Below are 27497 nucleotides of genomic sequence, written 5' to 3'. Positions count from 1 at the left end.
AATAAGTATGGCAGTCATTACTTCAGAGCTAGATAAAAATAACAGAAGTAGGGACAATTTGACAAACCGACACAAGAATGAGACATTCAATTCAGGGCTTTAATGGGCTAGCGTACAAAGAGATAAATGCTGATAAGTGACATCTCTACAATGGCATCTAAAACATGCCAATGCACATGCACATCCACACACACACTCTATCCCCCCTCTCTGTCAGCACGCTTTGACTGTTTTACTATTAGTCACACACATGGTCACATATCCTTATACACATCATTAGACAGTGTTTCTTGCCAGTCTACTAGGAAATGATGCAAAAAAAAAACCTGTTGTTTCAGTTTATGTGTGTCTACTTTTCATATATAATTTACAAACCAAAGCAAATGCTAACAGCAACAAGTCAGACCTGGGCTAAAGCAAGGGGCCAACATGGGTCAGAAACACTTACATTTGCCTGCAAAATTATTCAACCTCCATCACGTGGAGAATCTAATGCAATACGTTCAGAAGAACTTTGTTGCCAACAGTACATAATAGGAGGTTTTTATTTGGTAAATGATGGTGTTCTTGTTGCAAGCCAGAGCATATCATCAGCTTCCAATTACGAAATCAAAATATTTTAATCTTTCTTTAAAATGCGCTAACATCAGAAGGTCAAACCGCGACTTTAAGGATAAAACAACTAATGTCATAATCATTTTTATGACATAATTCTTTTTTTTTGTTTGTTTTTGCTTCTGGGAGGTAAATCAAGAGTTAGACATCCTCAGCAAGTATACTTGCTGTAGAGTATATATTTTTTTTTACACTTCTAGTGTATTTTAGCCCAGGTCTGTAACAGTGTTGAAACCTAAGACTCCCCTACTTCACCAAAGCACAGAGACATCTCTAGGTAGCAAAAAAACACTTATTAAACAGTCATGATACAACATCAAATACAGTGATTTGTATAGCAAATATTATGATGGTCTCCATTGCAGCGCCTCCCCCATTTGTTAAGGTCTACTGTTTCTCTCTTCCTGCATGGAGTAACTACATACTGAGTCACAAATGTGCACAACTGCAAGATTTCCCCAAACCTTGCAAGAAATCTTGTGATCCATACAGCCGAACACTGATTAATATGAGAAGACCCACTGAACACAATGAAGCTGCATTGTTTCCTAAACCAATGAAAAAAGTGAAAGAGAATCCTGAAAAACACCACTGACCGATATATATGGTATGTCCATTCAAAATTATGGCCCATATGAATGGGCACTGTTTGTGTTTTCACTAAGTGCTAAAGGAAAAGATGAACTGTGACGTTCATTTTTCAATAGATTTTTTTTAGCACCTACCTTCACACTGTATTATATCAATAAGCCTGATGGAATCTATATAATTAGGTTGATGTTGGCCTTTGAAGGCTTGTAAAGTTTATGTGGCTCTACTTTCAACCAAATTCTGCCCACAAATTACACCATTAATACATCTAACTATACTGGCAAAGTAGCTTTGGACTGAAATATCGCTACATCCATCGACTGGATTGCTATGATATTTGCTCAAGTTGCCGTCATTAATTGGTCCAACACTTGGGTTCATAACCAAATACCCGCCTCGTAAATGCTTTGTGTTAAGTGCTGATTAAGGCATATTTGGATGCTTACATGTTGAACCAAGATGGTGAACAATGAAGCTGGTAAACGTCAGTATTTTCATGGTTAGAATGTTGTCATGAAGCTCAAAGAACCACATGTCCAGCCTCACAGAGCTGCAAACAAATAACTGCTTATGACACTATAACAAGGCACAACTGCCTTATGTTTCTCTCTAACACTTCTGAGACTAAAGCTATATAACTCTCCAGTATTCATCATCTATTAAACTATTAACAACTTTTTAAAACATACATACATAGTTTTCATACATAAAATCGCCGTCATGGTATATTCAGTTTGCCAAAATATACAGTGTAAAGAACTCCTGTAAATTAGCAGTGCACTTTCAAGAACATATATTACTCTATTTGATAAAAATGACTAAGTGAAATTTACATGGCTCACGTACATATATTAACAGTTAATGATGTTGGTTATCAAACTATAGGAGATAACTGACATTTAAAAGCACTCTAATAATTTCAGATCAGCCCCATAAGTTTATTTGGTTTATCTGGGTTGGTGATGATGCCTGTCATCAAGTTGATTCGACGAAAATATTTTTCGTATTTCGTACAAGTAATTTGTGACTGAAAATCCAAAGTAGCCTGCTCAGCAAACTTGATTTTTTTTTGGGAAGACTAATTTACAACTGCATAAGCTTCAAGCCATAGTGACAAAAAGCAGTGGTATTGCATAGTGTTCAATTATATTGTGAATGATGCTGAACTGGAGGTCTGTGTTTTACATACGTCATTTTGTGTTGAAGGAACTTTTTATTTCCTAATGTGTTACCACAAAGAAAATCGGTTTTGGTTCTTTTTCTTTTAATATAAGGGTAAAATACATATAAAAAGAAGTGGAGTGGATTACTCATTGTAGACAAACACCAATGAATACTGCGATATACTCTTCATCCAAAACATAGAAAAATATTTCAAATTAAATTACAGACAGTGCACAATAAAATACCAGTACAATACCAGTGTTTCTGATGCCCGTATTCTACCGTTAACGGTGAAATTCTTTACAGTGTATAAAAAGGTTCAGTTTTGCATCTATTATGGGCGATTACGTGTTGACTACCGTCCTAAAACTGAGGGAATTGACATAAAAGTTGGAAAAAAAAGATTTAGGAATTACAGAACTTTAACATGGAGCACCTATCGTTCGGGGGGTGAATTTAATCAGGTATATCGCTCTCAAAAGCTGCTGCATGGACAGGGCGGGGATTATTAGTTCGTTATTTATTTATCAGTTATGTAGGCAAAATGTCTGCACTTGCTTGTATTTGCAAGCTGATGCCGAAAACCCACAAGATTCCACCAAAGGAGCTCTGAGAGCAAGCAAACAAGTGTAAACTCTATTTCACCTTTAATTAAAATAAGTACAAAAGCAGCCGTTTCCTCAATAACATTACTCTACCGTGGAAAGTGCAGCCTTCTATGTAATTGTAAACATATGTAAATGACTTTTGTCTAATCACTGAACACTGTAATATCTGGGATGTCATAGAGAGTATCACCTGTTCTTTCAGTGAGATCAGCCCTCATTTGAAGCATTTGAAGATACGGCTGTCTGTCATTTGTATGAAGCTGTTGCAGTCTCAAAGTTCTACATATGTGAAGGTTGAAAAGGGATCCAATTTTTGGATGATGTTTACGTGTCAGTTTCACAATAAATATTTGACAATGGAGGGTAAACAAACTTAAAGATGGTGCTTAAATCTCCAAATATCAGAATTAGAAATGTTATTTTGGATTTGAATCCCAAAACACTTACAGAGGGCAATCTGATCTGTTCTTTCATTAGCACCAAAAGCGTCCAAAAACATTATCATTACCGAGATGAGGAACACAGCCCTAGTTGTCTTAAATATGCACAAGGTGTCCACTTGGGACAAGGGACTAAACAACTGGTTGCTGCAATAACAGAAGCAGATGGCAACTGTCTACTTATGAACAAATGACACTTGTTAAGGTGGGTGAAGGAGAAATGAAACAGTCACAGACTTCTGGGTTCTAACAAAATGATAAAATGTGGCACCACTCTTTGCCAAACCAAAGAGAGGGAACGGTAAATGTAAATACCAGCCTGTTGGAACATGAAAGCAACAGTTATCAGCTCATCTTTTGCTAGGTGTAAGGTGGTCACACTTTGATGTAAAATACCAACCTAACTTCTACAAAGATGTCCTCCTATTAACAGTGATGTTTGATACCAGCTTAAATTGATATTTGCTTTTCCTATGCAAATGCACGGATGCCGATCTTGTCTTCAACACTTTGGGAGCAACGATGTGTCCCTGAAAGTTCTAAAAGACAAAAAGATAGCAGTTTGGTCTCGTGAAACACAGCCTGAATATACCAGACGGAGCAGTTTATGAACAGACGGCTTCAGCGGCTGTGTTTACTTGCAGACGTATCAGTCCCTCAAGAAATACTTTTATGAGATGCATTTTCATAACTTGAAATACTCTGTAGCGCTGCCTGGGAAGAGCACAGGAGTTCAGGTGATTGGGATGGAAAAAGTGGGCAATTGGATATGCCATTTTTACTGTTCAATAAGGATTAAGAGTGTTGTTTTTCTGACATAATGACTGTATTATGTTGAAATCTTTTCAACTTGACTCATTTGAATTTCCCCCACTGGGGCATGAATAAAGTATTTTTCTATTCTATTCTTCTATTCCAATTACACTTGCAGTCACACAAATTGCACTCACTTGCCATAAATTGTTTTCAGTTTACATCAGACTCAATACTAGGGAGCTGATCCCTCCGTTTTGCTTTCATATGCAGTCCTTTTGAATGAAAAAAGGCAAAAAATGCTTTTGCGAAAATGCTTAGGTCAGAAATACATCTAATTACGTATTTTCATGTGCATGATGGCTCTCTTCGTATCATGCATCTTAGTCCCTTTTCTTCTATTTTTTTTTTTTTTTTTCAAATATGTTTATTGTTGACACCAATTCATAACCCTCGCTTAGTAAATCCAACTTACATCCTTAAGTAAAAAGCATTTAGGGATGTTTACATTTACTTGGACTCAATTTATAGCATTCCAACCTTCTTCTCCTTACATTGCTACTGTGCATGTGAACCTGGCCACTGACAGACAATAGATGCAGTGCTTAAAGAGAACTCTTCTTTCGACAAAACAGGAAGCAGAAGAGTTGGACCCCAGGAGGAATAATCCACCAAATGACAGGTTCGGGAGAAATTCTGTTCTAAAGGTAATTGAAGTTTAGAAGACACAAGGAGGCAGCTGCGGGTCACACCTCCAACCATGGGTAATCAATCATGACAGCTGAATGTGCACTCCCTGTGGGTTGCTGTGGTAACAGACAAGAAGGTCAATAACAGAATATTGAGCAGGTGTCTTCGTTTTACTCCCGTCTTCACCTTCCTCCAGGAGGAATCTGTCTTATGAAAATGATTAAGTGTGAGTGTGGCATTTGATCCACTGTCATATCCTTGTAATTATGTCAGAACTCCAAAGATCTCTGAAAATGAAATAGCACAATATCTGACCGAGCAGTAATTATAGTAATCCTGTGGTGCAACTTGAAATGAGGAAAAAAAGGGTGTTTGAAGTCATTCAACATAAAGATTGGATGTTTGCATGTGACTACGTATGTGTAAATATACATCAAAAGCCACGAAGGTAGAGAGTTCTAATTCCCAGAGCCGAAAGCTTGGGTTGTTCCAATATAATAACAGCAGTTCTTGAAGTCTAGAATGGAGGTGCAAACAATCATCCTATGTTGTGTTGTGTTAAAGCAGTTCTACGAGGGTGTGTGTCACAAGTCGTAGGAAAGGTAAACCAGCCCAACCCCCAACCCAAGCCAAGGATGGATCCGTGCAGTCAGTTCAAATACCCACCAGCCTCAGCACTGTCTCTTCTGCTGACTGAGGGAAAACAAATAGTCTGTAAACTACCGGGTTTTGTCGGCTTGCTTCAGAGCTTGTGTCACTACAGTTAAGAGGCTGAACGTACAACGTGCATTCTTCCCTACCAATCTTGCTATCTCACCTGTTAAAAGTAGACCCTAAAAAATGTGACAGTGGAGTCCCCAGCTTGAAACGGAATTAGTAGTACTCCTCGTAATTCTTGGGGTTGAGGCAGTAGAGGATTCCTCCGCCAAAGGAAAAAATGGTCCCTCCCCAAGCCAGACCATAGCCCCAGTTGAACTCGTGATAGATCCTCAAGTTGATGCTCTCGATGAACTTGATGGGGTAGAGGACCAAGCTGCAGGCCTGGAGGACAACTGGAGGAGATGCACACAGTCACTACAAGGCAAAATGTCAATAGATTAATACAAATTAATACAAATGTGCGCTGGCATCGATGGAGGGTTGAAAACAAACTAGAAAAATGTTGTTTTGTGTTTCAAACAACACAAATCACAATGAATCAAATTTGTTTGGAAGACTCCCAGTAAGTATACGCTGAGAGATCTGGTAAGATCACTGGAACTTTGGTAGGTTGGGGGAATGTTTTGCACAGAAACTGGTCGAGAAAAATCCTGCCACACTACCTTATACAGCATTTTTTTTATTTGTCTCGGACTATGTAGTGGATAAAAATACCATTTTTTTTCCACGATCAATCTCCACTTGCCCAAACCTGCTTTATGTCAACTCAGTATGTGAAAGGGAACATGAAACTTTTATCAACTTGCTTTCAGACTCGTTCAATGCCATTGTTTTGCTGCTGCATCAAGCATAGGGCAAAAAAAACACCTGTTAATATGCCCTACCATATCTCTCCTTGAATACAGCTCCTCTGGAATTTCAATGTCAACTACTGTGTATATCCCTTGTATTTTTCCTCTGTTTATATATGTTTATGCCCTGTCCTCATTAGATTAGCCTTTGTTCAATTCGTCCATGGATATCCACTGTTCAGTTCTTCTCTTTGTCCATTATTAGTTTGTTTAAACTCTATTTAGTGGTCTATTAGCTCTGTTCCACTAGTTGAGCCAATTTTAAAAAAACTAAATAAATCAAAATAGACAAGGCAAGTGTGAGGTAGAGGTGATGTTTGTAGAGGATAAATAGAAGGGATGGAGTAATACATGAGACAGAGGAATTTAACTAGAGTTCAATGAAAAACAGAGTGTTAAGGGAAAGATGGGAGATAAGAGGAGGTGAAGGAGCAAAGGGAAGCCGGGGGTAGGGACAGGCACGTTTCAGTACAAAGCAGAAAACATTCTTTGTTTTGACCCTTCAAAAGGAACTAGTGTTGTGCTAACATTAGCTGTGGCAGTAAATCAGCATTTTCCTGAAAACGAACAGATAAGTAAAAGCTGAGTGCATAATATCCAGAAGCACGGACATATTAACACAGATGTTGTGAAGAGTAAGTGCCAAACTGGCAAGATGTTACGATCTACCATTTAATGAGGGTGCATTGGTGTTCCACCAGAAAACAATCAGGTTATGTGCTGTTTTGCTTTAAGCTATACTTTTTGAAGATGATTTGTGTCATATCACAGAAAAACATCTACATTTCGGCAACTCGTGTTTTCTTTCTTATGCAGTGGCAAGCTTATCCCTCTCCTCTTTAGCCTGGAGGACTGTGCCCACGAGCTGCAAAAAGGAATTTCAAATTGCGATCCGTCAGACCACAAAACATATTAATTTCTTTACACTTAGTTCAGAAATTCACCAAGTAAGTAGTGTTACAATGAAACTGTTCAGTGGATGGATTCCAAGCTCTGGACACAGGTATCTTTTATATTCTAAAAGACACAAGCAGATATCTTGCCAAAAATGATTACGGTATAAAGACATTTTCAACAGTCGAGTCAAATTTATTCATAAGCAGGTTTTAAAAAAAACAACTGCTGACCAAAGTGCCGTACAATTAGAGGAACAAGAAAACAACACAAATGGATAAATCATCGGAAAACAACAGAGATAATTAAATGTCAAAAATGTAATCAGAATTAAAAGCCAAGGAACAAAAACGGGTTTTTAAAATGAGCTTTAAAAATCTCCAATGTTGGTGAGGTCCTAATGTGGCAGGGAAGGTAGTTCCACAGTCTGAGGCCAACTCTCCTCTGCTCTGCTCTGGAAGGAGTGGACAGTTAAAAGGTCAGAAAGATAAGAAGGGGCTAACACGTTGAAACACTCAAAAACAAACAATAAGATCTTAAAATCCACTCTAAAACTGCGCTTGTAGTCAGTGCAGAGAAGCTTAAAAATTTTATGAAATATGATCATGCCTGTTAAAAGCCAAGCAGCTCCATTTTGAACAAGCTGCAGGCGAGACAGCAAAGACTGGCTCAGGTCTGAATATATAGACTGTTACAGTGGTCAAGTCTCGATGAAATGAAGGCATTAATCATTTTCTCAAAATCACAAAATGACAGGAGCGCGTTTACTTTTGGGAGGATTCTGAGCTGAAAGAAGCTAGCTCTGATAACATAATACATAATGCTTTCTCCCATTTTTATTTGCAGAAGTATAACTTTTCCATTTCAGAGTCGTCACTATATTGAAATCCAGAAAAAAAACTTTCACGGTTGCTGTTTACACTGTATCAATTATTGGCTAAAAAACATTATGTTTATGGCACAACTTCAACTGCATTTCTGAGAACTTTATTAATCCAGAGTGGAAAAGAAAAATAAGAAATAAGAACCAATAATGAGGCAGTTGGTAATGCATTTCATTCTAAGGGACTCTGCTGGCATAAAGAATCTTTCAGATGCACTGAAGACGACTGAAAACGTTGTATATTCATTTTTTACTATCCCAATCTGCTCTAGTGGCTCCTTAGTACTTTTACAACACAGGACCAGCCCACTCTTAGTGTGCTCAGTTTAAAATAAAAATATATATATTTTTTTATTGCTGGCTTTGACACTGAATAAATGGCTGGAATGGCTCTTCACTACGGGCTGATATGGTGCGTCTGTGTTGCTGACCTTTGGTCTGCTTGTAAGAAGTTAGCTGATAATCCAGGTGGTTGTGGAGCCATTGACCTGTGTTTCCTGGAGCCTCTCACATAGCAGTGCAGATTTCATTGGGTTTAAAGCACCGATTATTCCCACAGTGCTGTGTCACTGAAGCAGCTAAGTGATGACAATCAATCTTAAATTAAACCTGAGGGCGACGAGCAAAGCGCAGTGGGTCCTGGGGCCATTAAAAACAGCAGACAGCGGGCCTTTAGGGCAGAATGTTGATATTTTTAGGGTGCAAGAAGAAGGTAGGATGTCCTTGTTGCGGCCCTTGGCCTTGGAGGAAGTAAGTAAGTAAGTAAGTAAGGCTACCTTTACACGGAAACAATCTGAAACCAAAACGCAAAAGTGGCGTTTCATTTTCACTTTTAAATCTGCATTTAGACGAGCGTTTTAGGGTGAAAATCTGCGTGCATACGGAAACGCAAAAGTGTGTGACGTTTCATATTTATCGATGCAGTAAACACACTTGTCGTCTACCACTCCATTCATGAAGTTATCCCACCACTGAGAAGTCCTCCCAGGTCTCACCCACAGCTGTCTAGGTCGCCTGCTCTCTTTATGGACTTCAAGAATTTTGAGAACGTACTTCATATTTTTGGTCTGTTCTTTACTACTCTCGCTCATCATTGCTGTTATCTGATGAAATTACTCTTGAACGTCAATTACCGCGCCTAAGGCGAGGTGAAAGTCCGCAGGGACGGACATGTTGATAGCCTACTGATGTGTTTCCCACGGTTTTCTGGCGCTTTATTATGCTTGTCACGTCATTTCTATGTGACGAGAAACGCAGTTTTGCGTTTTCATCCTTTACACGGCTTGGCTGTTTGGAGCCTTTGGCCTGCCTCCTTCCTGTGGAAAATCTATTGGACCAGCTTCAGGACACTGGACCAATAACGACAGCTGATCTGACACCTGCTTCTTCCAAAGGCTCTGAGGAGGACTCATTCACTGGGGCAGTTCTGGTCTGAGTGTGCAGCTTGTTGAGTTTTATGTGTTTTTTTCGGGGTTGTTTTGCTTTCAGCTGTTAGACTAGATAGATAGATAGATAGATAGATAGATAGATAGATAGATAGATAGATAGATAGATAGATAGATAGATAGATAGATAGATAGATAGACAGATAGATAAATACTTTATTAATCCCAATTTGGGAAATTGTTTTGTTACAGCAGCATACAGTAAAGGTATGAAAACAATTAAAATAGTAAAAACAAGCAAGTAGAATAGAATAAAATAATTGGTTAAATTGGTTTGAGTTGCATCTCCCGTCTTAGTTTTCTGACTCCCCTTGGATTTTGGTTTCCTCAGTTGTATAATAAAACCCTTTTTAACTCTAAATCCACCATCTTGACACATTTTTATGTTACCTCCCCTGGCTCCTGGCTCAGTTGGGTCGTAACAGTCCTTCCCAGCACTGGAACTTTTTTTATCACTCAAACTAAGGTTGGTAAGGTGCAGTCCAATCCCACATAGCTGTTTCATTCAGGACTATGGGGCTGCATCTGTGGTTTGAAACTCGATTGGCATTAAATGGACTGGTGTTTGTAGCCTGGCCTCAACTGAGCTCATGACATCACATGGCGTCTGCAGAAACTTCTAACTAAGTATGGAGATCACATGGACATAAACTCATAGTTATCAGTTAAATGTTGGTGCGCTAATCACTGAGACACTCCTCAGTAACAACTCCAGGACTGTACCATCCTTCTGTTAACATGATACTCTGCTATCCCTTCTAACTTTCTCCGTGGGAGATCATTGTACATCTAAGTAGAGCTGCATTCACTGCACAGATAATGCTGCAGTTATGAAATAAGGATTTTATTAGAGCGGAGCAACCGTATGGAAATACTTTAAGCATCTGTAAGTTGAGACATAGTCTTAATGGGCTTGTAACGAGTAGAGCAGAATTGCTTCTTTGAGAGCATGCTTCTCTGTTCACTGAAGCTCTCCTATTCACTAATATCACAGGCATGTGCCTGGTTTTTAAGTGTGAAACCTTTGAGAATAATTAACCTTCCCTCAAAAGCATCTCTGCTTTTTCTTGTGGTTGGGTGTGTGGTCAGTGGAATATGAAATAGGATTTTCAGCTGCCACAGAAACTGATCTCTTTAAGATTTCCCCCAATTCGCTTTGTGAATTAATACTGGAGTGGAATTGGTAACTACGGTAACATATATTTGTTCTTAAAATGCTAAAGTAAAGCACTTTGAATTGTTGCAGCTCTGACTTGATTCTTTTCTTCAGTAATGGCAGACTTAGTATTTCAAGACATCCTCTTAAATCATTTTAAATGAGACGATCGCCGTCGCATGGACCCATACTGTAACCATCAGTGCTTTATCAAAGCATTCTGTATATCTAAGTTAATGACCTTGGGAAAGTCTTTAAGAAGTAAGGAAAATATCAGTGATTTGACTTAAACTGATGATTTTGCTAAAGAAAGAGAAAATTCTGAACCTGTATCACAAACTTAAAAAAAAAAGAGAATGAAATTAGAAGTTAGAATTAAAACTATAAAAAAAGGTCGACGTTGTTTCTGTATTCCTATTTAAAATGAGCAATAAAAATAGCCGCACCGCAGGTCTTCGCTGAGGTGACAGGCCAGACAAGAGGAGACTACAATGTGTACAGGTGGGAAGCAATTGTCCGGAAATTGCCTAATATCAATCCTTTTTTTGATTTCTAACCTATATTCATGCTTTGAACATGTCTGACAAGAAAAGAAAATTAAGCACTGCAAATCTGTCCGCCATCCAAAAAGTTTGATTAATCAGGGTAATTTCCAATATAGTTTGTCCTTTCTGGGGTTTGAATGGTATTTGTGTGTGTGTGTGTGTGTGTGTGTGTGTGTGTGAGAGATGTTTTCCTGTTTTGATTTAATCGCTTTACCCATTTTCTACTAATTGTACAAGACTTTGGTCAAAGCTAGTTTTTAAACATGCTTATAAATAAATTGAACACAAAAAAATTGTCCAATTTGAGATTAGTGGGGGGTTTAAATCGACAAGCATGACACACAGCACCACAAAAAAACAAACATTTTTTAAATGATGCGAAGAGAGAAATAAAACCTGTGACTGTGAGTACCTTTGTGTGGGTGACGTGATCAACAGCTCATTGTGTTTTTGAACTACCTGCAGCAAAGAGCATGAAGGCGACAGGAGTGTAGAATCTCCTTCTCGTGCCGATGCACACGGATACCAGAGCAACCAGAAAGGATGTTAGCACCAGGACTCCGCCGCCGAGCAACAGGGCCAGCGTGGCGACCTGCCAGTCTGGGAGGGAAAGGAGGGAGAGAAAGGGAGAGGAGGGACAACAATAAAGGATAGAAAAGTAACAAAGTAAGTACAAAGAATCAGCAAACACACTAGCTTGGCTGACGCGTCCACAATCTCGATGAGATGGTGGTCTGGGAACTAGGTGTGCATTTTCTCGTATTTGAGGCATGGTTTACAAATGCCTAGAGCCGTTTATTGGGCGCTACGAATGTCTATCAAATGGCGTCAGGTTCTTCCCATGCTGCTTTGCGTGCGATTCATAGCCAATTGTATCACTTATACCAGATGACGACAGAAATTCGACAAGGAAGAAGAAGGAAAAAAAAGTAAAATAAAAGTAAACTTGCGCTCTAAGCTACTTAAAGTGATGGTTCGGAGTAGATTCACCCTAGGGTCATTTGAACCGTGACATCCAGCCAAGTTTTTCCGATCTTGGCTGAACATCTGTACTCACAAAACGATGCATTTGGAAGTTTGTACATAGTCCAGGAGTTTATTATTATCAACACAAGCCTCCGCTGCTAAAGCTGCGTCGACGTCACTTCCTTGATCTTGGAGCTTCAATGTAAGATGAGGGTTGATCTACTACTGTAGACAACAAAGTATATGCAATATTCTACATGATTTTTTATGTTGTAGAGTTGTGAATTTATTTTATCAATGGAGAAATTGAGCAGCCTTGCTTTGTTGTCTACAGTAGTAGATCAACCCTCATCTTACATTAAAGCTCCCAGATCAAGGAAGTGACGTAGACGCAGCTTTAGCAGCAGAGAAGCTATCAGGCTTGTGTTGATAATAATAAACTCCTGGACTATGTACAAACTTCCAAATGCATCGTTTTGTGAGTACAGACCATATTTGTACTACTGTAGAACTTTGGTGTCATGGCATGTGATTTTAGTGTGGTAGTTTTGGAGATACTGCCAGGGTCCATTAGCGCTTGTACTAAGCTATTCGGGATAACTCAGTAACTCAGCTGATGTTCAGCCAACATCGGAAAAACTTCGGGTGGGCTAATTGGCTGGATGTCACGGTTCAAATGACCCTAGGGTGAATCTACTCCGAAACCCTTTCTACGGCTGCATCTAACGGTAACGTTGTGTCCGCTGCCATGTTGGATTAACACTCTACAAGCTTCGGTGTCGCGCATAGACGTCATCATCGTCTTGCTGCCCCCCCCGTTCTATGATTGGTTCCCTAACTCAGGCAAAAATAAGGGCGGTGGTTTCCAGGCTGACTTGCAGTGAGAATGAAATCGAGCGCAAAGCAGCATGGGAATTCCCAGGCTACAAACACACAGGATTTTTTATGAAAACGTGATATGAGCAAATGTAACAACAGAAGCAGCAGGTGTCAGCTACAGAGAGCAGGGACAAAAGTAAAAGGAATTTTTTTGTCATCAAAAACGACTCGATCCTCAAAAATTTCATAGCGGTTTAGCAAATGCTACATCGTAGGCGTCACTATTGCATCAAACATGTGTTTACTTTGTCACCATTTTCTCAACCGAACAATGTCCACGCTGCTCCGTTGCTCGCTGCCGTTTCTCTTTTCACTGATCAGCAGAGGTTGTATTATTTCTGCACATACTTGTCTGTGCTATTCCAGGTTGTTCTAAGAAGGCAACATCCTTGTCATCATATAGATTTCATAATCGCTCATTTTTACTGTCTTGTAGTTGTTGTTTTGGGGTTAAACTGGCGGCACTATGAGTCACAACTGATCAGCTTTATCTGGCTATTGCAGGGAAGTTACTAACTACTCACAAGGATGCAACACAACCCCACATCAAAAAACAAACATATGCCTTTAAAGCACTGGATATTGTTGGGGTGTCTTGGTTGACAAACCTGTGCAACACTGCATGGCAATCTGGGACTGTGCCTCGGGACTGCCAGACCGGGATGGTGACCCTTTTAAAATAGGGGACCTGAGCCTCAGATTAGGGATTATTTTTGTCCAATTCTTGCAAGGATATTGAAGGGTGCGCGGGTGTCTACCTAATCAGTCTTCATATGTTTTGTGGACTTGGAGAAGGGCTATGACTGCATACCTCATGGTGCACCAGGAGTATGGGGAATACAATCTCTTGTTTCAGGCCATTCACTTCCTGTGTGACTGGAGTATGAACTTCGTTGATATTGTTGGACTCCTCCAGGGCTTCCTTTTGTCATCAATTCTGTCAAGAATTTTTACGGACAAAATTTGTCAAGGGCAGGAGGATTCCCTGTTTCACTGGCTTAAGATTGAATCTTAGCTTTTGAAAATGATGTGGTCCTTATGATTTCATCAAGCGGAGACCTCCGGGAGGCACTGTGGTGATTTGCAGCCCTGTATGAAACAGCTGGGATGAACAACTAAGTCTGAAAAGAGTTGAAAAGAGTCACTCTTGATTGAGGGTGAGCTGCTGCCGCAAGTGGAAGAGTTTAAGTATCTCTCTGGGTCTTGTTCATGAGTGGGGGAAGAAAGGAGAGAGACTGACAGGAAGATTTGGGCAATGCAGTGATATGGACATTGAGAGAGAGTCAGATGTCAAAGCAGTTGATTCACCGACTGATCTATGTTCAAAGACTCATCTATGGTCATGAGGTCAGGGTTGTGACCGAATGAATGAGTTGAGGAATACAACATGCAGAAATTAACTTTGTCCAAAGAGTGGTTGGGCTGAAACTCATGAATCATGAGTGAGGGGCACAGAACAGAATCACTTCTCATCCGCATCGAAAGGAGCCAGTTGGAGGTGGTTCGAACATCTGGTCGCAATGTTTTAGACATAACCCACTGGTAGCCTCAATGCTAACCAAGAACCTGCTGGAGAGCCTGTATCTCTCTGCTAGCTTAGGAATGACTCAGTGACAGAGCACTGAGCAGCTAGAGGAGGTGGCTGAGGGAGGCCTGGGATCTCTGCTTAGGCTGCTGCATCTGCAAGCCAGTCCCAGATAAGTGGCAAAAGATGTATGGATGGATATATAGATGTACGGATGCATGTGTGGATCATCAGACCAACGGCCATATGTCTTCAACACTTTCATGAAGAGAGGCGCAAAGCAGTCAAATGTTCGCCAACTCGTCGTCTGGTGGCCAAGCTGACAGCTGGGCAGACGAGTTAAACACAAACTCAACTGGCATAAGGTCGAGTGCACCCTGCGGGCCACGGATGAGTCTAAGGGGCTTTTATATCTTAGGATCTTGTTCACATGTGAAGTTGGAGAAAGAAATGGACAGGTAGATTAGGGCTCTATTGACACGAGCAAGGCCGTTGCACTGGTCCATTGTGGTGAAGAGGGAGCTAAGTCAAAAGGCAAAGCTTTAATTTTTGTGGTCCATCCTCGTTCCAACTCTCATCCATGGTCATAAGATTTGGGTAGTGACTGAAGGAAGGAGACTGCATATCCAAATTGCTGAAATGGGTACGCTTCAGAGCGTGGCTGGCGTCAGACTCAGAGATAGGGTGTGGAGCTCAACCATCCGAAGGAAGCTTGGAGATGAGCTGCAGCTCCTCCGCATCAAACCATTCAGCAGATGTAGATCGGGCTTCTGATTACAATGCCACCTGGTCGCCTCCTTTTGGAGCTATATCTGGGATATCCAACAGGAAGGAGAACCCGAGACAGACCCATTGCATGCTGGAGGAATTGTATATCCCTTGTGGCCTGATGACGCCTCAGGATCCCCCGGGAGGGGCTGAGGGAGTGTAGCTGGGGAGAGGGATGTCTGGATTTCTCTCCTGGTGCTGTTGCTTCTGTACCTGCGATTTCTGGAGCATCACACTATCTTTGAAATTAATATGATGCTGAAAAAAACACTGGTTTCTACAGCACTACAGGAAGCTGCCAAGGAATAATAGTAGAAGTTTAAATTTCCTCATATTTCTCAAGAAGTACAGCCTCTGTTGTTGTTTTTTTTTAACCGTGAAGTTTGCGGTGACGTATACATTTGAGAACTTACAGGTGTTGAAGGTGTCTCTTGCTGTGATGCGACAGTGCTAATCACCACACCACTGTGCAGCCCCTTCTCAGGTACACTGTCACGTAATTTGTTTCGCTCACATTTGGTCTCAAGTTGATATTCTAACCATAGCACTGTTTTTTCTGCCTGCCTGCGAAAGCTCATCCTTATTTTTCATGAATTCCAGGGATAAAGGTGGGGTGCCAGCATTTACATCCAGGAGGTGATCATTTCTAATCTGCACAGACAAGGTTAACGGAATTTGGTTTTGAAAGAAAATTCTTTCATTGGGGCAGACAGACGGAATCAGGTGGAAATGAGGGATGGAAAGAATAGCAGAACCAAAACATAATGTAAATAACAGAGAGAACCACGTTTAGTGTAAAGGGGGCCAACATAATGTTACAAGGATAAAGAGAGGGCAATGTGGAAAAAATGGCAGAAGAAGAAGAACAAGAGGAGGAGGAGGAGGAGGAGGAGGAGGAGGAGGAGGAGGAGGAGGAGGAGGAGGAGGAGGAGGAGGAGGAGGAGGAGGAGGACGGTTGGTTGGGTTGGGGATGGGAGGTGAAGAGGGCATAAAAAGGCTGGGGACAGGAGCAGAGAATGAAAGTAATGAAGAGAGAGAGCACTAAATGGAGCTGCACTTAACAAAAAGCCTTGGCTAAATAGCTTTGTTGGCATGTTATCAAAAATCCGTCCACTTTTTTTTTTTATAGGAAGCGCATGGGATTGATGCACGATTAAAAAACCCAAACACATCGATACATGCTCAGATAACTGCTTGAATGACTGCAGAGACTATGACTTGCATTCACAGCTGCCGTGATGTGCTTTTAGAGGAATTCACTGAGACATCATCAAATCCAACATTCTCTTCACACTGGACCCAGTTTGCATACCAGACCATCAGACCTACAAAGGTTGCCGTCAGTACTGCCACACACTCCGCCCCTCTAGCATCTGTATAGCATAATCATCCTCAACATACTGACACAGAAACCCTGTAACTGGGTCTTAGTGTTCCGTTAACCTTGTCTGTGCAGATTAGAAATGATCACCTCCTGGATGTAAATGCTGGCACCCCACCGTTATCCCTGGACTTCATGAAAAATAAGGATGAGTTTTCGCAGGCAGGCAGAAAAAACGGTGCTATGGTCAGAATATCAACTTGAGACCAAATGTGAGCGAAACAAATTACGTGACAGTGTACCTGAGAAGGGGCTGCACAGTGGTGTGGTGATTAGCACTGTCGCCTCACAGCAAGAGACACCTCCAAGTTCTCAAATGTGTATGTAACTGCAAAAAAAAACAAAAACAAAAAACAAAAACAACAGGGGCTGTACTTCTTGAGAAATCTGAGGAAATTTAAACTGCCACTGTTATTCCTTGGCAGCTTCTTCCAGTGCTGTAGAAACCATCCTATTAACTTTATAGATAGTGTGACGCTTCAGAAATTGCAGGTATTTGATCTAATCTATTCTTCCCTAAAACAGTAAAATATTTTATGTTAAACAGTTTTTGGGGGTTTTTTTTACATAAAATTCTACACTGCTTATCTGCACATACTTTTACTTTTTTTTTAATGTATTTCCTGATGTCTCCTTTAATGTGCCTCAGAACAATGCACCTACTAGATCCTCCTGATGTTTTTTTATCTGCCTTTAAAGCAGTCCTTACAAGCTGGAAAAAAATTCCCTGGTCTCCCAGACATAAACGTGATCTCAACTGTTCCTGTTAACCGCCATTTTTCCGATCAAATAAACTGAAGAATTCTGTGATATTACCAAAGGCAAGTTGTTGAGACTTGTTGGTAAGCTATTATGGGGAAAGCTATGAGGAGTCTCATATTTTATGAAGCTTTATGATTTGCATCACCAGAATTAAACGTTCCCGAGTTGCCCAGGCTTATCTTATTTCTTGGCTTATCATCAGAGGACCTGAAACAATTTATTCACCGTACAGGAAGTTTAGTTAGGAGTGCTCAAACTTTTGCATGTCACAATATAAAACTAAGAGCTAAACATTTCTAACTTGAGAAAAGAAAGAAAGTACAGGTAGGAAAAGAATGGTTGAGTAGACAATTTAGCAGCTGAGGTCATAAAATAAGTCACATTTTAAAGTCTTAATGTACACAAGATCAAAATGAACTTCTCCGAAGATGTCTTTAAGGCTAAGTAACTAAGCCTTAAAGATGTGGCACAATGAAATTACTCAGTGACATCATGAAGTATGTGGTTCTAAAAGCTTGGAACAGGCACCACAACTGCACATTGTCACGGCTAACAAACACAGACTCAAGTACAGACACGGAGCTCGAGACGAATCAGAGTAATTAGTATTTATTTGTAAGAGGAGTTTGTGGAGGGCCGAAAGCTGAATCCGGGAGGACGTGGAACTCTGTGGGAGGAGGAAGGAGGTTGTAGGGATTTCCAGGTTGGTGTAAAGTCCAAAAGTGGTTGGTTTGTCCTTTGTTATTTCCAGAGGGAATCCAAGGTGGAGGGGAGGGTGCTGGCTGCCGGCAGCAGGGTGAGCAGGCAGGTAAGCGGAACAGGCTGATGAGAGGAATCCAACCATGGACGTAGATACTGGCATGAGAAAACATGAGAGTGGAAAACGAGGGAAACGAGCACTAGGAGGCAATGGCAAGGTAAATACTTGGGAAAATACTTGCAATGCCCAAAAAAAAAACCACAAAAAAAACATGGAGTCTGCCTAATCACCACTATGATAGTGAAACAATCTGGCAAAGACTGGTAACAAGCAGGTGTGGCAGCAGGAGCAATCCAGACTCCTCCCCGGGCTCCCAGGACACCTGTCCAGCCCCACTTAATACCCAGAAACCAAAGCAACAACACAGCTAAGCATGATCGGGACACACATTTTCAATTTGTGCACAAAAAATCTAAATAAGAATGATGGAAAGTGTTGCAGGAACAGGCTTATAGAATAAATCATGGCATGAATAAAATGTAAGTCCATTTCGCAGGGACAAACATAAAAAAAGCCCACAAAAATCAGCAAAGATTGCTGTGAAATGTCATGGTTTGATTCTTGATTACTTTCACATCATCACCACACGAGCCTGCACCAATTTCTCTCATGAGTTCTCGGTGTTTATTCCACAGACTCGCCATTCATTCTCTGCCAGGTTTTCTTTTCGCGTAAGCTTTCCAGTCATGTTTTCAACAGCAAGAACTTAAAACACCAAAGTAGAACTTCCAGCTGCTCTGCTTCTCCCATACAAGTAAGTCCAGTGGTGACAGGAAATCATCGAAATGAACTGATTTATCCTCAGTTTATATGCTTGTGGGACTTGGCCTGTTACGTCTGGATGCACATACCTTCCAAAATTTAGACACAGAGGCACCATTATCTAATCAGCCTGGGTCCAAAGGAAGACAAGAGATTTGATTATTTCACCTGTGTGCCTTCAAAATGTGATCAGATATTATCCCGTCAAATTGGCTGGGCTTATGTGAAAATCTATTTCTGTACAAAACAACACAAAGTACACATTCTATGATAAAAGGTATTTTTTTCAACTCAAAGCTTTGGTTTAAACATCAAAGAAACTCTACCTGATGCAAAAATGTAGCTTTCTGGAAAAAAATTCTGGCAAATGTCGGCATTAAATGTAAACGGCCAGACTATTTCAGCAATTTTACCCTTAACTTTATACCAATATGCCGACCTATAAAACTGGCAAATTGACTACTCCTAACCAAGAAAGCTGAGCCCGAGGAAGAAGCTGTTTGTGCCCGCTTCATCTGTATCCTAACCGGTGGTACTCTGACGGGCATGTGTGCAGCGCCAAGACCACCAGATCAACCAACAGTAGGCTCAATCTCCTCTCTTTCCTTTGATAAGTTTCATCATTGATGTCTCGAGACTTAGCTTCATACCTGTAAATTACTTGAAAGTTGTTGGCCATTAACCCATAAAAAGCATCTAGAATTAGGCCCCCAAATGTAACTCTTGATTTTTTTAAACATCCATATAACTCATATTCATATAGTTAAATGTCATGACCCATCCCACAACTCAAAGTCATAAGTTGCTTCTAACTCATTACGTATTCCATGTGCAATTAAGTTCGTACGATACACATAACAATACACTTTTCCTGTTTGTGATTTAAGGCTCATTTAAGTTTTCAATTCATGGCATCTATTTGAATGAGTTGTTGGCAGGAGTTTCCTTGTGTCAACTGTGGTCAATTCAAGTGAGAATTACTGAGTCGCCCAATGAAATTGATTTAAGATTAATTATAATATTGTTCCTTCTGTTGAAGAATGGCACCCCTCATCAGGGTTCGAGTATAGCATTCATATTCATTCATTCTGCAAACCTAAATTTCTTTTCCCACTCAGACATGGAAATACCTCTAAACTATAGTGTGGCCACTTCCCATGGTACAGGATTACTACGCCACACTGTCGCATCATTTTAAACAACTGCCAGTTTGTCTTGGACTCGCCAACCTAGCAAACTGAGCTAATGGTAGACTGTGCAATGTCCCAAAATTCAGAAAAATTTATCTATAAACAAGAACAGTCTGGGACTACAAGTACACTATATTGCCAAAAGTATTCACTCACCCATCCAAATAATTAAATTCAGGTGTTCCAATCACTTCCATGGCCACAGGTGTATACATTCAAGCTCCTAGGCATGCAGACCGCTTCTACAAACATATGTGAAAGAATGGGTCGAGCAGCTGCATCCAGGCCATACACCACCAAGTGCAATGCAGTGGTGTAAAGCACGCCGCCATTGGACGCGTTCTCTGGAGTGACCAATCACGCTTCTCCATCTGGTTTGGCGGTTGCCAGGGGAACTGTCTGACTGCATTGTGCCAAGTTTAATGTTTGGTGGAGGGGGAATTATGGTGCGGGGTTGTTTTTCAGGAGCTGGGCCCTTAGTTCCAGCAAAAGGAACTCTGAATGCTTCAGCATACCGAGAGATTTTGGACAATTTCATGCTCCCAACTTTCTTTGGGGATGGCCCCTTCCTGTTCCAACATGACTGCCGCACCAGTGCACAAAGCAAAGCTCCATAAAGACATGGATGAGCCAGTTTGGTGTGGAAGAACTCAACTGGCCTGCACAGAGTCCTGACCTCGACCTGATGAAACACCTTTGGGGTGAATTAGAGCAGAGACTGCGAGCCGGGCCTTCTCGTCCAACATCAGCGTCTGACCTCACAAATGAGCTTCTGGAAGAATAAACACACTCCTAAACCTTGTGGAAAGCTTTCCCAGAAGAGTTCAAGCTGTTGTAGCTGCAAAAGGTGGGCCGACGTTAAATATTAAACCCTATGCATTAAGAATGGGATGTAACTTAAGCCTGATTCTTACTCGGCGCAACCTCGCTTTGACCCATTCTTACTAGCTGGTCGCAAATGGCGCAAACAGTCACGTGACCCAAAATTCCGCCACGCCCCCCGTCGCAAGCTAAAAAATCCTCGCGCGTCGCAAGGGCGCGCACACAACTTTTTTTCTGACTTCGCGCGAGCTCAACCGGAAACAGCTGACCAAGAGAAAGGAAACATGAACACTGCAGAGACCGCGGTGACTGAGAGGGTGCGCCTCTACAAACATCTGTACGACACGTCTATGAAGGTACACTGGGACAACGTTTGACAAAGTTCGTCTTGTTGCAAACGACGAACATTCCACCTTCTCTTCTGTTTTTGCCGCAGCCGCTTAGCTCTGAGATACATATACAGTTCTACACCCAGAGTAAATTCATTCCGCATCAGATGTGCCAGCCTCTGCTGACGTGACACCACAGGTGGCATTGTGTATGCTTTCTTCGTCCGGTTCTTCAGCTTGTTTCCTCAACAGTGACGCCCGCTGGTCTGGAGAGAACTGCAAATGTGACGCATACTCGGCGCAAACTGCGCTTATGAGCTGAAGGAACTGTGAAGGGGCTGGCGCTTTCGATGACGTCATTAATGGTTCTCGAGCCAGAACAGTTGCGCGGTTGCGCCGAGTACGAATCAGGCTTAAAGTTCATATGCGTGTAAAGGCAGGTGAGCAAATACTTTTGGCAATATAGTGTATCTCCTATAGGAAAACAGTGGCTGCAAAGATTTTACCCTCTGGGGAGGCATTCTTAACACTGGCAAAGGTTAGGGGCCTGTTCATGCATAAAAACCATACACATTATTTTGGTGTTGAATTCTCATTTTCCTTCCAACAAGCTGACATTTGCTGACACATTCTACAGACCATGCCTACAAATGTTCATGTTCTTTCATGCATACGTTCATGTACACATTCCGACCGTGGTGACAAACTGGAGGGTTCAGTGCTGCTTGCTTAGGGGTGGTCACTTCAGCCAGGAACACTTCAACATACAGGCAGGAGGATTCAAAGATCAAACCACATAAAACCACATTTCCACTGGTGGACATCTCGTCAAACCGCTAAGCCACAGCTGCCTCTCAAAAATAATTTTTAAAAATTCTATGATACGTTCAAATTTTGAGGGCAAAAGCATTCACTATGTCAGTATATTCATTTACTCATTTGAAAAGTTCCCTGCATAATTCTGAGCCACTCAAAAAGATTCTAACTCTCGACAATGAGGTAATTCAAATTTGATCCAACAAATATCAAAACCTTTTGTTGGTTATTCCCTTGTCTGCCATGGTGCCGAATGCTACATCATATCCTATTCCTTATTCAGCTGCTACAAATAGAACAGCTATCTCTGGGGGGCTCTCTGAGAGGGTTGATGGAGTCGGGAAAGAAGCGGAAGGTGGAGGAAAAGAGAAAGAGGGGGTGAGGCTCGACACTGGAGAAAATCCAGGAAGAGATGGTGAGGACTGAGGAGGGGAAGATGATGAAATAACAAAGGGAAATGATGTAGATTAGAAATTTAACAATGAAGCCCTCAGGGAGGACAGATGGGTAAAAGAGAAGGAAATAACATAGAAAGGAGACTAAATGGATTTTTTTTTTTTTAAATAAACAAAAGAGGCATTTTAAATGGGCTGAAACATGACAAAAACAAGTATTTAAGTGCCAAGACCAAACGACTGGAATAAAAGCCAAGGTCAGTGCTGTACAACTGATGGGAAAGATGAGAGGGGTAGAGAGTAAGGGAGCAGAAACTAGGGGGTTTGAAACTCTCCACAACTCACTGATCTCAAAATTTGTAACAACAAATAGCCTTGAAGCTAAGGCCATATAAGCCAGATCTGACCCTTAACTTAAACATTACTTTCAACCAAACCTTTATCAATCGTTTAGATTTTCTTTCTTTCTTTAAATAGGAGTGCATTACATACACTCCATTACATCTTCAAAGTCAGGTTTTAGTCTGACGAACACAATAATTCTGCTTTTTCAAGTGTCACGTGAGCACGCTAAAAAGTAAAGAATGAATAAACGAAAACCATCAAATGCAATTTTTTCCAGTCGCATACTCATGATTTCTTGATATTTTATTGAAAATTTAAAATACACATACCAATGGAAAAAGCCCACAAGCAACCTTGCCTACATCTTTTGTAGCTCTACCTTGCAAAGCAGAGGTAGCAATTATAGCATTTTCCTGTAGCAATCAATTCGATTTCAAATTACTCCGCAAACCTTGTCATTTGCCAATGAAATAAAAGAATCTTAATTTGGAAACCAAGGCAGTTGGCACAAGCAGTGAGGGATTCATTTTTAAGATCAAAGTGCCACAAACTACATTTGTCCACCATGCCAAGACACCTTATAAGGGAAATCCTGCCTGGAGTCTAAAGGCATGTTTGAAAAGCAAAGAAATAAGATTTGAGCACAGGTGTGTTCCCAGGTCTTGGGAGAGAAGGAACGGAGGTGCAACAACAGAGAAATCAGAGAGTGTGACATGAAAAATTCAGCTGGGCTTCAGAGAATGTCCAGAAATAGGTCAGCACAACATGTTAGCCTCTTACTGACAGTCACAAAGTAACACACCAATTTGCGCACTGACATACAGACGCCTTGCTTGAACTTCTGTTACACTCAAACACAGTATGAAAACTCACTGACTTAGACACACATGGGCACATGCCGCAAAAAACAAAGTTTTGTGACGGATGCCACAAAAATTCCACAAAAGCACACACTCATCGCACCCACAGATAAAGTTGACTTACATATAGTCTGCCTATTTAAAGGGTGACAAGTAGGCACTGTGCTGTTTGGTGACATGGGGTCTACCACACTGAACACGGACCACAGGAAGCGAAGGAGAGAGCTGTCTCTCAGGAGATTGGAAAGAAAAAAAATAGACAAGAATGTTAAAGGCAGCTCGATGCTCCTGTGACTACAGTTGCACATATTATTCAGGGGGTTTAAGGTCCGAGGCAGTGTCGCCAAACCTCCCTGGACGTGACCGCAGGAGGAAAATTGATGACAAACTGAAGAGACGGATAATGCGAATGGAAACCAAAGAGCCCAGAACAACCTCCAAAGAAATCAAAGGTGAACTCCGAGGTCAAGATCGCACCATCCGTCGTTGTTTGAGCCAAAGTGGACTTCGTGGGAGACGACCAAGGAGGACACCGTTGTTGAAAGCAAATCATAAAAAAAAAAAAGCGAGACTGGAATTTGCCACGATGCATATTGAGGAGCCACAAAGCTTCCGGGAGAATGTCCTTTGGACAAATGAGACGAAACTGGAGCTTTTCGGCCAGGGACATCAGATTCATTGTCCACAGATGCAAAAATGAAGCGTACCAAGAAAAAGAGCACTGTACCTACTGTGAAACATGGAGGAGGCTCGGTTATGTTCTGGGGCTGCTTTGCTGCATCTGGCACACAGGGTGTCTTGAATCTGTGCAGGGTACAATGAAATCTCAAGACTAATTAAGGCATTCTGGAGAGAAATGTGCTGCCTAGCGTCAGTCACGGGTCTTTCAACAGGATAGTGACCCAAAACACACAGCTAAAAACACCCAAGAATGGCTAAGAGCAAAAACATTGGACTATTCTGAAGTGGCCTTCTCTGAGCCCTGATCTAAAACCTATCTGTGGAAGGACCTGAAACATGCCGTCTGGAGAAGGCACCCTCCAAACCTGAGACAACTGGAGCAGTTTGCTCACGAGGAGTGGGGCCAAAAATACCTGTCGACAGGTGCAGAAGTCTCATTGACAGTTACAGAAATCATTTGTTTGCAGTGATTGCCTCAAAAGGTTGCGCAACAAAACATTAAGTTGAGGGCCTGTTTCATTCGTTGTTTTGTTCTTTTTAAATTATTCTGTTGACCCACAATTCAAAAGCAATGTCTGATTTTCATTAGTTCATTTTCAGTAAATTTCTATTTATCATCACTTTTTGTCAGTTTCAAGCTATTTCCGCGACCATTGTGGGATTTTCGTTGTCACTTTCACCTTGGTTACAGAAATACTTGTGAACTCTTGTTACCCTGGAAACCAATCCAACATCCATGATCGAGCCCTGTGCCACAGACTGAGATACAACAACAAAACTGTTTTCTAGACAAAAGAAAGGAGAGGATGATCAAAACAAGAGTTACAAAGGATGAAGCTGGGAGCAAGCATGTTTCCGTAAAACTTCTCTCTGCTGTGTCATTGAGAAATAAATCAATTAAGCAACACTCTTGAAATGAGCTTTTCCGTAGCATTACGGTGGTGTTAGTTTTGCAGCATCCACACATTGTTATTCATCACTAATGTTCCCACAATGACCGGAAATGCCAGTCACAGTTGCCCAAAGTCAAAGGTGGCATCTTTAAAATATCTTTGTTGCAGACCCACATTCAGCAAACTGCATGAAAATCCTCTCATCCTCCACAAAGGAGGAAGCTTTTGGCATGCTGCATAAAGATATGCCAACAATTTTTTTTTTTTTTTTACTACTTCAAAGACATATTGAGATGGTCCCCCATAGAAGAGTGGACCATTTACCACTCATCCAGTAGCAGACAGATACCTGAGACGGCCATTAACATCTGATTTAGGATGTGACACGCATTGTGTTTTCAAAATGTCCCATCTTTACCACTCCAGGGGGGAACAGAAGGCTGCTGGACCTACAGGTAATAGCGCTTGCGACCAGTCAAAGCTAGGCTTTTAACCTTTATTTAGGATCGATTTTTCTTTTAGAAAATGAAGGAGATCAAATAAGCCCAAATCATTTTCAGTATAATAGAGCTGCAGCCTGACCATAATCACCTCATTCCAGCTGATTCATTTAGAGGTCCCAATACAGTCGCAGGTTTACAAAGACTGTGAGGCTGAGGCTTTGCTGTGGTTAGGTAGACAGTGGGGGGTAAAACAAACAAACAAACAAACAAAAAAACTCGGCAGGACAATATCTTTCCATGGCTTGAATACCGTGGCTATTGCAGTATGAATGCAGAGAAGTCATCTTCATCATGATCAGCTTTACCACGATTTTTGATTGTTAGTTTGAACAAGCCATTGTTCCTTAATAAATAATAATAATTTTTAAAAAAAAGCCAATATAAATGCATCATAGAAGGTACCAACCATGTGATAGATGAGATAACATGAGCTCAGATAATACAAACAGAAGAGCCGGCTACTTTGCCGGTGCATACGAGGCGGAATGGACGAAGCGGTTTGTTTTGATCTCTTTGCGCCCGAGCATTGTGAGTTTCTCCCGACCACGTCCGATTTACCTGAGCCCAGCGTGCTGCTGCACTGCCAGCTGTCGATGCTCGCCGGCTTCCAGCAGGACTCCCACAGGGAAAGATAGTACTGGTCATCGGCAGTCACCCACGCCGGGCTCATAACGGCTCCTATGTCCAGGCAGAGCGCCAAGAAGACGCACACCAACCCGACCAGCTTCAGGGGCGTCAGCAGGGAACTGTGAGCCGACTCCTCCGTCTGGGTGACAGCGGAGGACATGGTGGGGTGTTACAGAGGGCTCGGGAAACCCAAGAGGAGGATGCGACGCGTGTATCCTCCTTTCCTCGCGGATGCACGTGAGATGATTTCGGGCGGAGAAGTCTGGTTGTGAGTTTTGTTGTGGCTGCTGCAGCAGCTGCCCGCGTTCCACGCTGGATGGACGCTGTGCCTACTGGCACCGCTGCTGCCGAGCGCCGGAGATCTCCACGGTTTAGCGCTGACGTCAAGGCTCCGTGAAATGAGCAGGTACAGCAGGGTCCTAAAGAGATGGAGAGTTCCCTAAACTCACCCTCCAATCCTCATCTTGGAGGATGAGTTTAGCTTTTGGTCCCCACTGACCCTTGGATAAAAGTGTCTTAATAGATGCCCGGTGGACTGATAGCGCTTTTCTTTTACTGTTGACCACCCAGGGTACTTTTACATTACGAATCCCCACACTCATAAAGCACTAGTAACAGCTCCGTGCAAAGGTCAGGGAAAAAACAAAGCAGAAACGCGTACGTGCAGAGAATCAAACCAATGAAAAGGAGTACGTTTTGATTATTTGAACAAATCGTTATTATGTTAAGAATAAATAAAAAAAATCTTTCAGCAGGTGCATCTATCTATCTATCTATCTATCTATCTATCTATCTATCTATCTATCTATCTATCCTGGCATTTCAACCAGATTCGGAAACAAGACACAGAAAAGCATTTAGTGCTATGCTTGCTTGGTAAGTGGGGTCAAAGTGGGCCAGCAACATTGGACAAAGCAAAACTACATGCAGTGCTCAAC

At 41.5% G+C, this 27497-nt stretch overlaps 1 protein-coding gene and 1 long non-coding RNA gene across 3 annotated transcripts in view; one reads left to right on the top strand and one right to left on the bottom strand.

The window, feature by feature from the left end:
- Positions 1-27497, top strand: part of LOC142391332 (uncharacterized) — a 397679-nt gene that overhangs the window by 225290 nt on the left and 144892 nt on the right. The gene's annotated exons all lie outside the window — the stretch shown is intronic.
- Positions 98-26916, bottom strand: LOC142391583 (transmembrane protein 47-like). Of its 2 annotated transcripts, XR_012770593.1 has the most exons (4): positions 26491-26916; positions 11755-11895; positions 5679-5913; positions 98-3957 (listed from the first exon to the last, which is right to left on the bottom strand). XR_012770593.1 is itself a non-coding variant. In XM_075477431.1 (3 exons), exons 1-3 carry the CDS (start codon positions 26717-26719, stop codon positions 5735-5737), a joined length of 549 nt encoding a protein of 182 aa, XP_075333546.1. In that variant the 5' UTR covers positions 26720-26916; the 3' UTR covers positions 98-5734. The 2 variants fall into 2 exon arrangements, 1 of the variants encoding a protein (XP_075333546.1); XM_075477431.1 differs by having other exon boundaries at positions 98-5913.

This window comes from Odontesthes bonariensis, chromosome 11 (assembly GCF_027942865.1).
Source record: "Odontesthes bonariensis isolate fOdoBon6 chromosome 11, fOdoBon6.hap1, whole genome shotgun sequence".
NCBI lineage: Eukaryota > Metazoa > Chordata > Actinopteri > Atheriniformes > Atherinopsidae > Odontesthes > Odontesthes bonariensis.
This window is presented reverse-complemented; position numbering and strand designations above follow the sequence as displayed.

Bases quoted from the DNA above. Each gene is read 5' to 3' on its own strand.
- LOC142391583 (XM_075477431.1), bottom strand. From the start codon at position 26,719: ATGTCCTCCGCTGTCACCCAGACGGAGGAGTCGGCTCACAGTTCCCTG. The intron at 11,896-26,490 runs GTAAATCGGACG...TTTCCCTCCCAG, and splicing joins CAGCAGCACGCTGGGCTCAG to ACTGGCAGGTCGCCACGCTG. The intron at 5,914-11,754 runs GTAGTTCAAAAA...CATCTCCTCCAG, and splicing joins CTTCATGCTCTTTGCTGCAG to TTGTCCTCCAGGCCTGCAGC.